General features: G+C 47.9%; 1 protein-coding gene and 1 non-coding gene across 3 annotated transcripts in view; both read left to right on the top strand.

Moving 5' to 3' along the window:
* SLIT3 (slit guidance ligand 3) overlaps nucleotides 1–13,800 on the top strand; it is a 722,104-nt gene that overhangs the window by 649,993 nt on the left and 58,311 nt on the right. For both annotated transcript variants that reach the window (XM_061129412.1, XM_061129413.1), the window contains 4 exons: nucleotides 117–188; nucleotides 999–1,070; nucleotides 10,971–11,042; nucleotides 13,429–13,592. In XM_061129412.1, the coding sequence (XP_060985395.1) occupies nucleotides 117–188; nucleotides 999–1,070; nucleotides 10,971–11,042; nucleotides 13,429–13,592 (380 nt within the window). The remainder of the gene's footprint in view (nucleotides 1–116; nucleotides 189–998; nucleotides 1,071–10,970; nucleotides 11,043–13,428; nucleotides 13,593–13,800) is intronic.
* LOC133046895 (small nucleolar RNA U13) lies at nucleotides 8,441–8,545 on the top strand. Its single transcript, XR_009690597.1, has one exon. It is a non-coding gene; the product is annotated as a small nucleolar RNA U13 (small nucleolar RNA).

The raw sequence follows: 13,800 nt of genomic DNA, 5'->3' as shown, positions 1-13,800 counted from the left end.
TTGAATGAATGAATGCATAGATGCTTGGGAGGCACATGTGTGTGTATGGAAGTTGGGAAGACCCCCTTCACATGAAACTAACAGAACAATGTGACCCTTCTGTTTTCTTTACCTAGTGACCTGAGCAACAACAGCATTGGCATGCTGACCAACTATACCTTCAGCAACATGTCTCACCTCTCCACCCTGTGAGTACAGAGAGCTACTGTGTTTAACCTGGGTTTGGCACAAAGTGTATCCTTCCCCTGTCCCTCAGGCTTACGTGCTCTGCTCCAATGATCCTCAGGACTGTGGCTGACCCAGCACAGGGCAGACCTTCATCATCAGAAGGGAATCAAAATAGGTTGTAACATCACTGTCTGGGCAGTTAGAAAGGGGTTGGCACCTAATTGCTTCTGAAGAAGTTCATGTCTGGAATACCTTCTGTGATTTGTGAATTTCCCCTACTCAATTATATTTTGCTCAGACCCATTTGGACTTCCCTCGTGGCTCAGACGGTAAAGCGTCTGCCTACGATGCGGGAGACCCGGGTTCAATCCCTGGGTCGGGAAGATCTCCTGAAGAAGGAAATAGCAACCCACTCCAGTATTCTTGCCTGGAAAATCCCATGGACAGAGGAACCTAGCAGGCTACAGTCCACGGGGTCGCAAAGAGTCAGACATGACTGAGCGACTTCACTTTCAGACCCATTTATTGCCCATTAGCTCTGTGCACTGTGAGCACTCACCATTTGACAATAGAGGGAGATGACAGCAAAGTTGGTCAGAGAGCCAGCCTGCTGAGGAGCCTATGAGGAAATGAGGAGATGAAACCGTGAGCTTCCTGGAGTGGCAGGGGATGTTTCTCTTCCCTTTATCCTTAGAGTGCCTTCTGCCAGCTTATTAAATTGGAGGAGGTAAAGAAACCATTTGTTTCGGCTGGTGCACAGGGTGGACTCAGGCGTGCATCAGTAGCTGAGACTAGTGGGGCCAACAGAGCCCGTGTGTCCTTTCCCACAGGATCCTGAGCTACAACCGGCTGCGGTGCATCCCCGTCCACTCCTTCAATGGGCTGCGGTCCCTCCGAGTGCTGTGAGTACCCCAGTGAGCTGCCTCTGACTTATACTTCGTTGGTAACGGCGGACAGGACTGACCACTCCTACTCCCTGCTTGCCTTTACTCAAAGCCCACGTCCCTCCCCACCCAACACTCGTAATTTGCTCCATGGGGCAGGGAGAGCTCATGCTTAGGAGTCAGTCATTCCTGGTTCCAGCCCACTTCCTCTTGAGCAACCTGGCACACATCACTAACCCCTCTTGAGTTCCTACTTCTTTATGTGTTAAACGGGATCCATAGCACCTCCCTTGCGAGGATTAGGATCTATAGTTACATGTGATTATACTCCACATCCCAGCAGAGCCCGGTAGGCAGCACTTAGCCTCTCTTCTGATGGTCATTATTTCACAGTCGGTCCCCTTGGCTTCAGAAGGGCCATGTTCACAATGCGAACCTCTGCAAGGGAACTGAGCTCCTGCCTCAGAGAGCCCAAGCTGGGAGCCAGCGGCCAGGGCCCGTGCACACACAGCTGTCTGTTCGGAATGGAGTCAACTCACAGAGTTCTTCAAAGTTTTAATAAGTTGTTAACATTGAAATATCAGGAGGTTTTCTCATGTCAACCCTGACTTCTATATACGTTCTTGGAAAATGGAGAGACCTGGCCCTCCCAGGTTCCCCTCTGCGTTCCTGCAGGGCTGGCCCTTTGAACAGAGTTTTGCAGTCAGCAGCCTCCACACCGACCCCGTCCCCACTTAGCTCCGTGGCCTGGCCGGGCTCCGCACGGGTGGGGACAGCCAGCTGAGGCAGGTGACCGCTGAGCACAGGCAAGATGGCCGTAGGGTGCCCTGCTTTCCAGGCATGGCCCTGCCCCTCCCCAGGCGTGTGTCTTCTCATCCATGAAATCAGATAATGAGGGTAATTGCCTCACAGGGTCTTTTGAGGACTAAATGAGATACTGTGTGTAAAGCACTCAGCACAGCTCTGTCCGCGAGAAACACTTTATGTGCATTTGTTATGACTGTTCTCACATCCACACTTGCATCAGCCAGAGTAGCACCTCCCTGTCACCCCTCACCCTGGGCCCTCTGCCACCTGATTTTTGTGCTTTGCCATATTGCACCTGTTTTCTTGGCAAGGGAGGATGCTTTGAATGATATTCCTGTGAGAAGAGAGATGCCAGAGACTCTGCTCCCAAACCTATTAACTTCTTACCCTTTTGGCCCATTATGACTATAATAGTCATAGCCATATTTTACAGGGCTTTTTGTGATCATTGCCTCATAGAATCTTTTGCAAACAATGTTGTGAGGGTGAGAGAATTATACCCATTTTAAAGATAGGAAAACTGAGGCCCAGATTGGTAATAGCACTCGACCAAAATTTAGCAGTCAAGAGGTTGCAGAATCAAGCCTTCTGACTCAGAGCCCCGGGATCCTTCCAGGACCCAGTGATGGTCAGCAGACAGCATCCAACAAGTGGTTCCATTCATGAGCCTCCAAGCTGATGTGATTTATTGAGGCCCACAAAACACCAGTGTCAGCGACAACTCCCACCACATGTCATCTGTGCTGTTATTAAAGATCAGTTCTCTAGGGGCAAAAAAGAGCCCGCGCTGACAATGTGCAATCTGTTATTGTCACTTATTTATTATCCAGCTTCTCAGGGGAGCTGGAGAATACAAACATCAGCAAAACCATTTCCCTGTTTCGACTTGAATACAACGGGGCTTGTCTCACTGGCTGGGGCTACGACTGGACCTGAGCCCTCACCACCCCTCAATCCTAGCTTATTGTGCCCCCCCACCAGTCTTCTAGTTGTGGGCATAGATGGGCTGCCAGGGGTGGGACCCACCATCTCAGGGGTCTGTGTACATGTGTTCATAATTAGAGTCATTCTGGTTGGGGCGGCTCAACGTGTGCAAGGGAGAAAGAGGTTTACCTGTCCATCTGTCTGCCGACCAGGGTGGTGGGGTGCACACCACCCCCTGCCCAGGATTTCCTACTTCCTCAGCACCCCATTGGTGTCCTTCCAGGACCAGAGCAGTCATTAGTTCACCAGGAGTCCACAGACACGTCCAATACACATGTTTGCCTCTTGACTTCAGAACGGGTAGGCTTTTTGCAGCATCATTTTAGAATGATGGGCTCTCATATGGAAAAGGGGATCTTAGAGGCCCTCATCCAAACTGTCTACCTCAGTGGGGAGCAACCATTCTTTGCATAAGGGCCAAGGCAGGAAAAATTAAAATGTTTGTGGGCTACATTTCTTTTACAATATTTGTATCCTTTCTTGCAGTAATGGCACACCTAGGAAGTTTTTATGAAAGAATAATCCAAAAAAAGAGAAAGGTTCTCTGCATTAAGATCTTGGTTGCACTGTTATTTTTAACCTAAATTTTAAATATTACTCAGAAGGACCATAGTGGGAATATTTAAGGAAAGCATGGTGCAACCGGTCAATGAAGTACAATTATTAAAAGAGGAAAACTAGGGAGCAGAGTGGGAGCCTGTTTACTGCATATCATTATGTGAAAAAATAAACCTAATTTGTGTATATGTTACAATTATAACTGGTAAATGTTGATAACCACGAAGGACTATAACGGAGTCCTACAACGGAGCATGGGCAAATCAAAAGAACCATTGAAGGCTAACTTGGTAACATCAAGTCATTTCTGTAATAAATGAAGACAGAGTTAAAGATGAATGAAAGTAGTAACATTTATAATTTAGAGGGGTGGGGAAAAAAATAGGCTCTTTTTTTTAAGGATTTTTGGGCACTGGGTCTTCAGAGCTGGACACCTTCTCTGTTGTGGTGAGCGGGGGCCACTCTTTATTGCAGTGTGGTGGCTTCTCCTTGCTCTAGGCGTGCAGACTTCAGTGGTTGCAGCCGCGGGCTCTGGGGCACACAGGCTCCGTAGTTGCGTCTCACAGACTCTAGAGTGCGGGCTCAGAAGTTGTGGTGCGCAGGCTTAGTTGCTCCGAGGCATGTGGAATCTTCCCAGACCAGGAATCAAATCTGTGTCCCCTGCATCGGCAGACAGATTCTTATCTACTGCGCCACCAGGGAAGTCCCAGATAGGGTTTTTAAAATAAGTAATTGTAGTATCAGTAGCTGCATGTGGACATTTGTATATTCCTTTCTCATATCTAAAGGATTTCATTAATTTGATTAAAATTACAGAAATGATCCAAGACCCAGGGATACTGGCAGTTGGGATGAAGAAGGAGGATGAGCAGCAAGGTCTAGCTATAGACAAAGGCCAAAAAGTGTTCTGGAAAGCAGGAAGAAAGACCTGACGTTATGAGAGAGGGGGAGAGAGAGAGAGAGAGAGAGTGAGGTGGGAGGAGAGAGACAGAGAGTGTGTGTGTGTGTGTGTGTGTGTGTGTGTGTCGGTAGGTGGGTATGAATATATTTCAGAGAGTACATTGGTCAAGGAGCTTTGAAGTACAAAATATTGTGTGAAAATATGCTTTTCCTACCTGATTCCTAATCTAAAAATAGCTGGAAGAGAACCTTCCCCCAGACATTCTAGACCTTGGGGGATCCGCCTGTTCCCTGATCTTTGCCCCACCCCGAGCCACATGCGTTGAGTGCGTGTGGTCCCAGCTGTCATCCCCCAGTCACAGGAGGGCCGCCTGGAATCAGTTAGCGCCGGGAGGCCTGTGTCAGTGTGGGCTTGTGAGGGAGCAAGTGGGCCATTGTCATTCATCATCCTCTGTATTTTTAGCTCCTAGTCCCTGAGGTAAGTCCCTATGCTTGCTGCTTCTGCACCCAGGGCTGTTCTTCACTGCTCGGCCGACGTATGGGCCCTCCCTGCAACATCTCTGTGAAGGGCTCCATTTGCCCTCTGCTTGGTTACCCTCAGAGACCAAGAGCTCACTCCTTCCCAGACAACCATATTCCTGGTTTTTGACCTTGTGACATGTGGGATCTTAGTTCCCTTTGCCCCCTGCAGTAGAAGTGTGTGGTCTTAACCACTGGACCACCAGGGAAGTGTCCACCTGGTGACCAGATATTGAACATCAGACAGTCCTGGTGAGCCAAAAGGTGACTCCTTGTGACCTTCAAACCATGGTCCTGGTTTGACCCTTTTTGGTGCCACAAAAAAAAATAAGTTTAATTATGAGCTTTAGAAATCAGGAGTGAGTCTCAGAAATTATCCTGTCCAGACCATTCATTTATAAGACAAGGAGAGAGATTCAGAAAGGTTGAATGCCTTGCTCAAGTTCGTTCATCTATTCATTCTTTCCTGTGTGCCCACTGTGAGTTAGTGCTATGATAAACACTGGGGGGAAGGGGTGGAAATAATAAAGGTAGCACAGTTTCTGCTTTCAGAGAGCACATGGTCTAAAGGGGAAACAGAGCAACTTCAGTACTGGGTGATGCCTGTAAAAGACCCATAGAATACAAGAGAGGCACATAAGCCAGTGCCGGTCATCAGCAAGCCTTTCTGATTTAAAAATAGTTCTCAATGCTGACATTTATTAAACCCTGACCATGCACTGCACACTGGGCTAGACGCTTCTGTTACATTGTCATATTTGCTCTTCCCATCAACGCTAGGAAGAATACACCACTATTATCCCCATTTTCAGATGAGGAAACACAGGCTTGGCAAGATTGAGTAGCTTTTCCAAAGTGACACAACCAGGAGAGAGTCAAGTTGGGGTTTGAACCCAAGACTGTTTGCTCTCTGAGTTACTGCTGTTAACTTCTGTTCTGAAGGCTTAGTCTGAAATGTCAGAGAGCGTTACCTAAATAGGGGTGGAGTAAAGAACATTCTAGGCAGGAGAAATATAAATTCTCTGGACAAGCCTGGAAGTCAGGAAGGGCATGTGTGTGAGGAGTGTACACAGGAAGCTCCGCGAGCGGCTGGAATGTGGCTTTTGGGGGCGGGGGCGGAGTGGAGACTGCTGACTAGTTACAAGGTGGGAGCAGGACCAAGGCCGGAAGCCGTGCCTCTTGGCTTCTAGCCTCGAGCTCTGTCTGCTGGCTTCCCTCCTGCTCCATTGTAGGTTACCATCTATTTATTTATTTGGCCACACGGCGTCTTAGTTGTGGAGTGTGGAATCTTTAGTCGCTGCATGTGGGATCTAGTTCCCTGACCGGGGATCCAGCCTGGGCCCCTACATTGGGAGCACAGCATCTTAGCCACTGGACCACCAGGGAAGTCGTGGTTATCATCGATTTTTATTGCCTCTCAATTCAGACTTTTCTTGAAGACTGGGGACGGGGGAGGGTACATGGCCTCTTTAAAAATAGACTTTTTTCCCTACCCAGAGAGGGCTGGGATGAGAACTAAAGAATGGGGTGGCATGAAAGATATGGGCAGAGAAGTAATGGACACAGGCCGGCTCTGCCAGAAGTCGTTGTGTCTGCTGGAACCCCACACGGGGCTCCTTGGGAACAATGGGCTGCATGGCTTCAGGCTTCCACCCTGGGTGAGTAACGCCTTGAGAGGAATGGCCTCATGGTGTCCTGGAACAGGGAAGGGAGGAGTTGGGAGAGTGTTTGCAGTAATCCTGGCTGACACAGTGGAGGGCTTGCCGCGGGCCCTGCTCTGCGTCCTGCATCAGCTGAACCATCTGTACATCCTAGCTTAGCATGCAGTATATGAGATGCCTTCCCGAATGAAGGCAAAGACAGTCAGTTCAAACCACCTTAGACAGAAATAGAGACTGTATCAATGCAGGGAACTGAAAAATGCAATAGTAGGTATTAGGTTCTAGGGCTGGACGCCAGTACCCCAGGGGTACTGTCAGAAATGCGCCTTTCTCTGCCTCACAGAGTGAAACTGCCTCTGTCCTCATAATTCCAAGGAAAACCCCAGAAATGTCTCTCATTGACTTGCTCAGGTCAACATGCTCAACCTCAGAGCAATCACCATGACTCCGATTGGGCAGACCTGGCCCATAGCTCTGCTCACAAGGCCAAACCACTTGGACTCAGAAGTGGGGAGGGGTGAGTCCCCATGGAAGAGGGAGGAACTGTTAACAGAAAAGAGGTGTTTGATGTTGATCAACCCATACCCCAAAAAAGTATCTACTACAAATTGTTTAGTAGCTAAGTTGTGTCCAACTCTTTTGTGATGCTGTGGAATGTAGCCTGCCAGGCTCCTCTGTCCATGAGGTTCTCCAGGCAAGAATACTGGAGTGGGTTGCGATTTCTTCCTCCAGGGGATCTTCCCAACCCAGGGATCAAACCTATGTCTCCTGTGTTGCAGGCAGATTCTTTATCACTGAGCCACCAGGGAAGTAGATATTAAGAACTCCTCCATTTTAGAGATGAGAAAACTGAGGCACAGAAAGAGTATGTCAGTTGTCTAAGTTACACAGGCATTGATTATCAGAATAAGGATTTGAACCCATGTTTTCTGATTCTAGACAGCCCCCAGGTCACCTGGGAGTTGCCTAGTTTGCTCAGAAGAGAATTCACCCACCCCATCCCACATTTAGGACAAGGGCAGTTCATGTCATCTATTGTACAAGCCTTGAGCATCACCTAGTTATTCAGATCCAGGTTCAGGCAACCAAGAACTGACAGGGAATGGTTACGCCCTCCTGTTGTTCTCATGATGTTCTCACATGCACCCTGGAGTTCCCCAGGCTGCTTGACCACCACCTGAGAGTCAGGTGGAAAAAGGGAGCACCGGGCACTTGAAGATGAGTCATGTCCAGTTCAGAGTTGCTTGCCAGCACCTGTCCCCCATCACTCTTCCCTGCCCTCCCCACCTCCGTGAGGTATAAGGGAGAACAAGAGAGAAAAGTGCTTCCCAGGAGGATGCATTGGTTCCACTCCCCTGGCATCCTTTAAGAGGGTGACTGGACATGCAAGAGTCCTTTGGGGGCCAAACCAGAAGCCAGAACCTGCAGCCTAGGCCGATTTCTGTAGCATTGTCCCAGTAAATTACAGCCCCATTACTTGCCAGTTTATAGAGATCTCAGCAGCTCAGCTCATAATAAATGGGAGTGTGACTTGCAGGAGTCAAGACCAAAGCTGCCTTAGGGTCATTTGGTGTTTTTAAATTAGAGCTTTGTGCCTCTCCAGGGGCCCGAGCCACATTGGAAATAATTAACAATGGAGTTGGGTGCATTTGCTTGCAAACAGCAAGCAGCCATGAAGTCATCCACGTTAATAGCAGGCGGGAGCCGCTCTGATTCATAAGTGACCACATGGATTAGAGACTGAATGATACTGATAAATGTGTGAGGGAGTGCTTCAGCCCCTTCTTATCCAGAAAGGTGAGAAGCTACCCCGAACACTCTTTAGAGGACTAGGTACTTTCATCCTGTTGTCCTGGCTGCCTAAGCATTGAGAACCGATTTATGGTAATGAGGATAGCAACGCGGGACAACCAGGTGTGGTCTGGAGGACCCGGGCAGCAGTAGAAATGCAGAATCCAGATCCTTTTGTACTTCATGAGCATGATGATTGGGTGTTCACGCTGCTGCGTGACATGTGCCTCCCTCCAAACCTTGTTACGACATCGGCACATTACCTGTCTGACGTTAAAAAAAAAAAAAAAAGAAATGCAGAATCCGCTGAATCAGAATTCCTGGGAATGGGGTTCAGAAACATGCAAGTGTATTAGCCTCAATGCTCAGTTAGCTCAAGAGGCTCTACTTGTTATTAAGTGTAATTAAGCTCACATCTATATTCCAGCTGAAGACCCAGGGCAGGCTAACATCAGCTAAGAGGAAAATAGAAGAGCAGGTTCTTAAGTTATTATCCTGTTTACACTTCCACAGTCAATGTTAATCACCCCTTCGTTTAACTAGGGCTCCCTTTGCAGCCCAGGGGATGGTGCCCAGCAGTCACTAAGGAAACCTTTGAGTTTCTGTGACTGTCCTCCACCTTGGCCAGACCTTCCCAGGCCAGACCCAAAGTGAGTCATCAGCATGGGGATTTTTTTTCTTTGCAGTGGATGACGCATCCTTTCATGGGGGGATAGCCCATGAGTTGGGGATTCACTCGTGTTGTTACTTCAGCAGCAAAACCATGTTCCTTCAGCTTTTTCTCAGAACTGTTCTCCAGGCATTTATTAAAAGCTCAGTGTGTGCCCCCACCCTTCAAGTGAGAATAGCTCCCAGTTACTGCACCACAGAGTAGAGAGAGGTATGATTAATGCCAAGGAGGTTGCCTGGCCCCTCAGACATACTGTCAGATAATGCACATAAGAGTGAGACCCACGTATGTGTGTGGTTGATGCCAAACCCTTTCCCATAAAGATGAATGTCCAGCTCCAGGGAATCTCTCCAGGGGCCGAGTGCCCCCTTCCCTCTGTCTCCTCAGCTGGGGTTGACAGCAGTTCTCAGTTCAGTTCATTCGCTCAGAGTGTCTGACTCTTTGTGACCCCATGTATGCAGTACACCAGGCTTCCCTGTCCATCACGAACTCCTGGAGCTTGCTCAAACTCATGTCCATCATGTTGGTGATGCCATCCAACCATCTCATCCTCTGTCTTCCCCTTCTCCTCCTGCCTTCAATCTTTCCCAGCATCAGGGTCTTTTCCAACAAACCAGTTCTTCGCATCAGGTGGCCAAAGATTTGGAGTTTCAACTTCAGCATCAGTCTTTCCAATGTATATTCAGGACTGATTTCCTTTGGGATTGACTGGTTTGATCTCCTTGCAGTCCAAGGGACTCTCAAGAGTCTTCTCCAACACCACAGTTCAATTCTTCAGCATTCAGCTTTCTTTATAGTCCAACTCTCACATCCATACATGACTAGTAGGAAAACCATAGCTTTGACTAGACAGACCTTTGTTGACAGAGTAATGTCTCTGCTGTTTAATATGCCATCTAGGTTGATCCTAGCTTTCCGTACAAGGAGCAAGCATCTTTTAATTTCATGGCTGCAGTCACCATCTGCAGTGATTTTGGAGCCCCAAAAACAAAGTCTGTCACTGTCTCCACTGTTTCCCCATCTATTTGTCATGAAGTGATGGTAAAGGATGCCATGATTTTGTTTTTTGAATGTTGAGTTTTAAGCCAACTTTTTCACTCTCCTCTTTCACTTTCATCAAGAGGGTCCTTAGTTCTTCTTCAGTTTCTGCCATAAGGGTGGTATCATCTGCGTATCTGAGGTTATTGATATTTCTCCTGGCAATCCTGATTCCAGCTTGTGCTTCATCCAGCCCAGCATTTCTCATGATGTACTCTGCATATAAGTTAAATAATCAGGGTGACAATATACAGCCCTCCCTTCCTTCTATCTCCTGAGCTGGGGTTGATAGCATTTCTCAATCCCCCTTAAATCTCTCTAGGTAAATATGAAGGGAACCAGACATTGATCTGTAGCAGACATTGTTCAAGACCCTTTTACAAATATTACTAATGGTTAACCATCTAGTACTTAGAAAATGCCAGGCTTCACGACTAATGCACCCACAGCCCCCTGCTGTGGCAAATCTCCTTACTTTCTTCCATTCCCGTTTTACAGTAGGAAACCAAGGCCCAGAGAGGGTGAGTAACTTTGCCCACAGTCATAGAGCTGGTAGGTGGCAGGGTCAGAGTTTGAATACAAACTGCTCAGCTCCAGAACATCCCATCTCAACCACAGTTCTTCCCATTATCTCTGAAACCCCAGTGTCTCCTTTAGATAGCTATCTCTCTCCATTTTTCAGCTGTAAAAATGGAGGCCCTGAAAAGGAAAGTAACTCACCCAGTGTTCCACAGCTGAAAGGGACTGATTTCTGATTCCATCCCATGTCTAATTCATCTTGGTCTTTCCCAAACCCTCTACCCACTGTGTTCCTGCTTCTGAGCTGGGTGCGGAAACATCCATGCCCGTGACTTAAAGGAGACATCCCCTGCTGCGGCCGGAGCAGGGCTGTGTGCTCGGAGGCCTGACCAGCCGGCCTGGGACACCGGGAGAGGGTACTGAGCTCAAAGCTCTCACTGAAGGTTGATCTGATCTGTGCTTCTGCTTCAGAACCCTCCACGGCAACGACATCTCCAGTGTTCCCGAAGGCTCCTTCAATGACCTGACGTCTCTTTCCCATCTGTAAGTAGCCCTGTTTCTCCCCCTCATGCATCTACTCAAAACAAAAAAGATTGTAATCCCAGGGATAGTAGTGTCACTGTTACCACCTTGGTGTGATTCTTTCCCTATGTATGGAACGTGTTTTATTTACAGAAACGTACCCACACTGTGTACACTGTGTGTTCCCTGCTTCAGATGCCTTCATGGACATCATCATCAATTATGTAAACAATATAAATGTTTAATAAGAGTGAGCATAAAACTCTTACTATGTGCTCAACACTTTAAATGAATTACCTCATGTATTTCTTATAGCAAATAAGGCATTTTCATCCCATTATGAGATATGGTGAAACTGAAGTTAAGAAAACTGAAGACTTGGTCCAGGGGTTGCACAGCTAGTGGGTGACAAAGACCTGGTTCAAATCCACGTTTGCCTTGATGCCAAAACACAGATGCTGTCTGAACTCAGCATCAGGTAGCCCCTCCCATTTCACACAGGCGATACTGAGGCCCCTAAATATTAGGTATTGCATATCTCTCCCAGTGAACATGTTTGAGTTTATATACAGACTCTCTGTATATTTAATTATTTTCATATTGTGCATATATACTACAATACTGATATACATGCATATTATAAAATATTCAAAAACTAGAAAATTAAAAGTGAAAGTCACTCAGTCATGTCTGACTCTTTGCGACCCAGTCCATGGAATTCTCCAGGCCCAAATACTGGAGTGGGTAGCTATTCCCTTCTCTAGGGGAACTTCCCAACCCAGGGCTCAAACCCAGGGCTCAAACCCAGGTCTCCCACACTGCAGGTGGATTCTTTACCAGCTGAGCCACAAGGGAAGCCTAAGAATCCTGGAGTGGTTAGCCTATCCCTTCTTCAGCAGATCTCCCCGCCCCAGGAATCAAACCAGGGTCCCTGCATTGCAGGCGGATTCTTTACCAACTGAGCTATCAGGGAATCCGAGAAAAGGCTATGGTTAAAACTCAGTGGAAGTTTTCATGTTTTCGTCCCAGACAGCACTTTGGAGGTATCTGCACTGAAGGTGTCTTTCTTTGGAGGCTTCCCTCCCCTACATTTTGAAGCTGAGTGCTATAGGGGAGGAAAAATTTCCTTATATCCTCTTTGGTTCTGTGGCCAGCCTGACATAAGACACATTAACAGGAGAAAAGCATACAAATCATTTAATATTATAAAAATATAAAGTGTACATGGGAGTCTTCAAAAGGAAATTGAAAATCCAAAGAAACCGTTGAGCCCCAAAGTTGATAGACGTTTTTCTGTTTTTGTTTTTGTTTTTTTTCTTGTCTGTGCTGTGTGGTTTGTGGGATTTTTAGTTTTATAGTTGCCCAGCTAGGGATTGAACCTGGGCCCACAGCAGTGAGAACGCAGAGCCCTAACCAGTGGACCACCAGGGAATTCCTGTATATGTTTTTATAGAAAGAATGATAAAGTGTGGGGCTATAACAAGACAAAGGGCTTCCCTGTTGGCTCAGTGGTAAAGAATCCACCTGCCAATGCAGGAGATGCAGGAGATGGGGATTTGATCCCTGGGTTGGGAAGATCCCCTGGAGGAGGGCCTGGCAACCCACCCAATATTCTTGCCTGGAAATCCCCAAGGACAGAGGATCCTGATGGGCTATAGTCCAAGGCATCGCAAAGAGTCAGACACAACTAAGTTACTATGCACCCACGTAACAAGACAAAGGGGCTTGGGTGAGAGGCAGTAAGTCATGGGACAGTGACTAGGAAATATTTTAGTAGGTTTGTTTGTACAGATCCATTCTGGTGTCAATTCCCAGTCTCTGGTGATAAGAATGTTCTTTTCTTTCTAGTGCAGGGAGGGTACCTTTCTCATAGGAAATATGACCTGCTTTTAGGCAGAAACAGCATCTCGTGTTTCCTAAGTGCCTTCAGCTCAAAACAGTCAATAGCCAACGCAGCATATTTGAAGCTGGCATGCTCTGAGCCCCCTTTGGTGGTCTGAAACTGCTTCCTAGGTTGCTGGGTATCAAAACCTACTCTCCGAGTATATCCTCCAGTGCACCCTTTAGTGGGACACGAGAGCCAGGTAATCAATGGCAGAAGGCCCAGGAAGCCTCCCGGAGGGGCTGGAATTGGGGGTGAGTTGAGGATGGGCTCTCACCAGGGTAGATGAGACCAAGCCTCAGAGAGGGGAGGGGCTTGTGTGGGGTTGAAACATCTTCAGGGATTGGAAATACAGTCTGAAGTCATTGACTTCACCCCAGTGGGAATAATGTCTTTGCTGGTCCTGCTGTTGGACACCCCCAGTCTAGGCAAAGTCTAAATATTCTACTTTTTCAAGGGGCCAAGACTTTGGAGCCTATGGGCCAGGTTGGGCAGGGGACCCTGATTTCCTGCTCTGCCTCCTAGGGCACTGGGAACCAACCCGCTCCACTGTGACTGCAGCCTCCGTTGGCTGTCAGAGTGGGTGAAAGCTGGGTACAAGGAGCCTGGCATCGCCCGCTGCAGTAGCCCTGAGCCCATGGCTGACCGGCTTCTGCTCACCACGCCCACCCACCGCTTTCAGTGCAAAGGTAGGTGCTGGCCCGCCCCTCCACCCCTCTCTGCACCCCCCCACCCCCCGCAGGGTCTGCCCTGCCTCCAACAGCCCGTCAGAGCTAGGCATCTCAACAAGTGTGACCTCTGAAGCCACTGTCCCCTTTCTTCCATGGGCCACACAAAGACTCAGATCTGAAACCAATGTAGACCTACATCTAAGTATCCATTTGTCATTTGTTCCCC

Source organism: Dama dama, chromosome 25, assembly GCF_033118175.1.
Source record: "Dama dama isolate Ldn47 chromosome 25, ASM3311817v1, whole genome shotgun sequence".
NCBI lineage: Eukaryota > Metazoa > Chordata > Mammalia > Artiodactyla > Cervidae > Dama > Dama dama.
The sequence above is the reverse complement of the archived record's forward strand: the minus strand, read 5'-3'. Positions and strand labels throughout refer to the sequence as shown.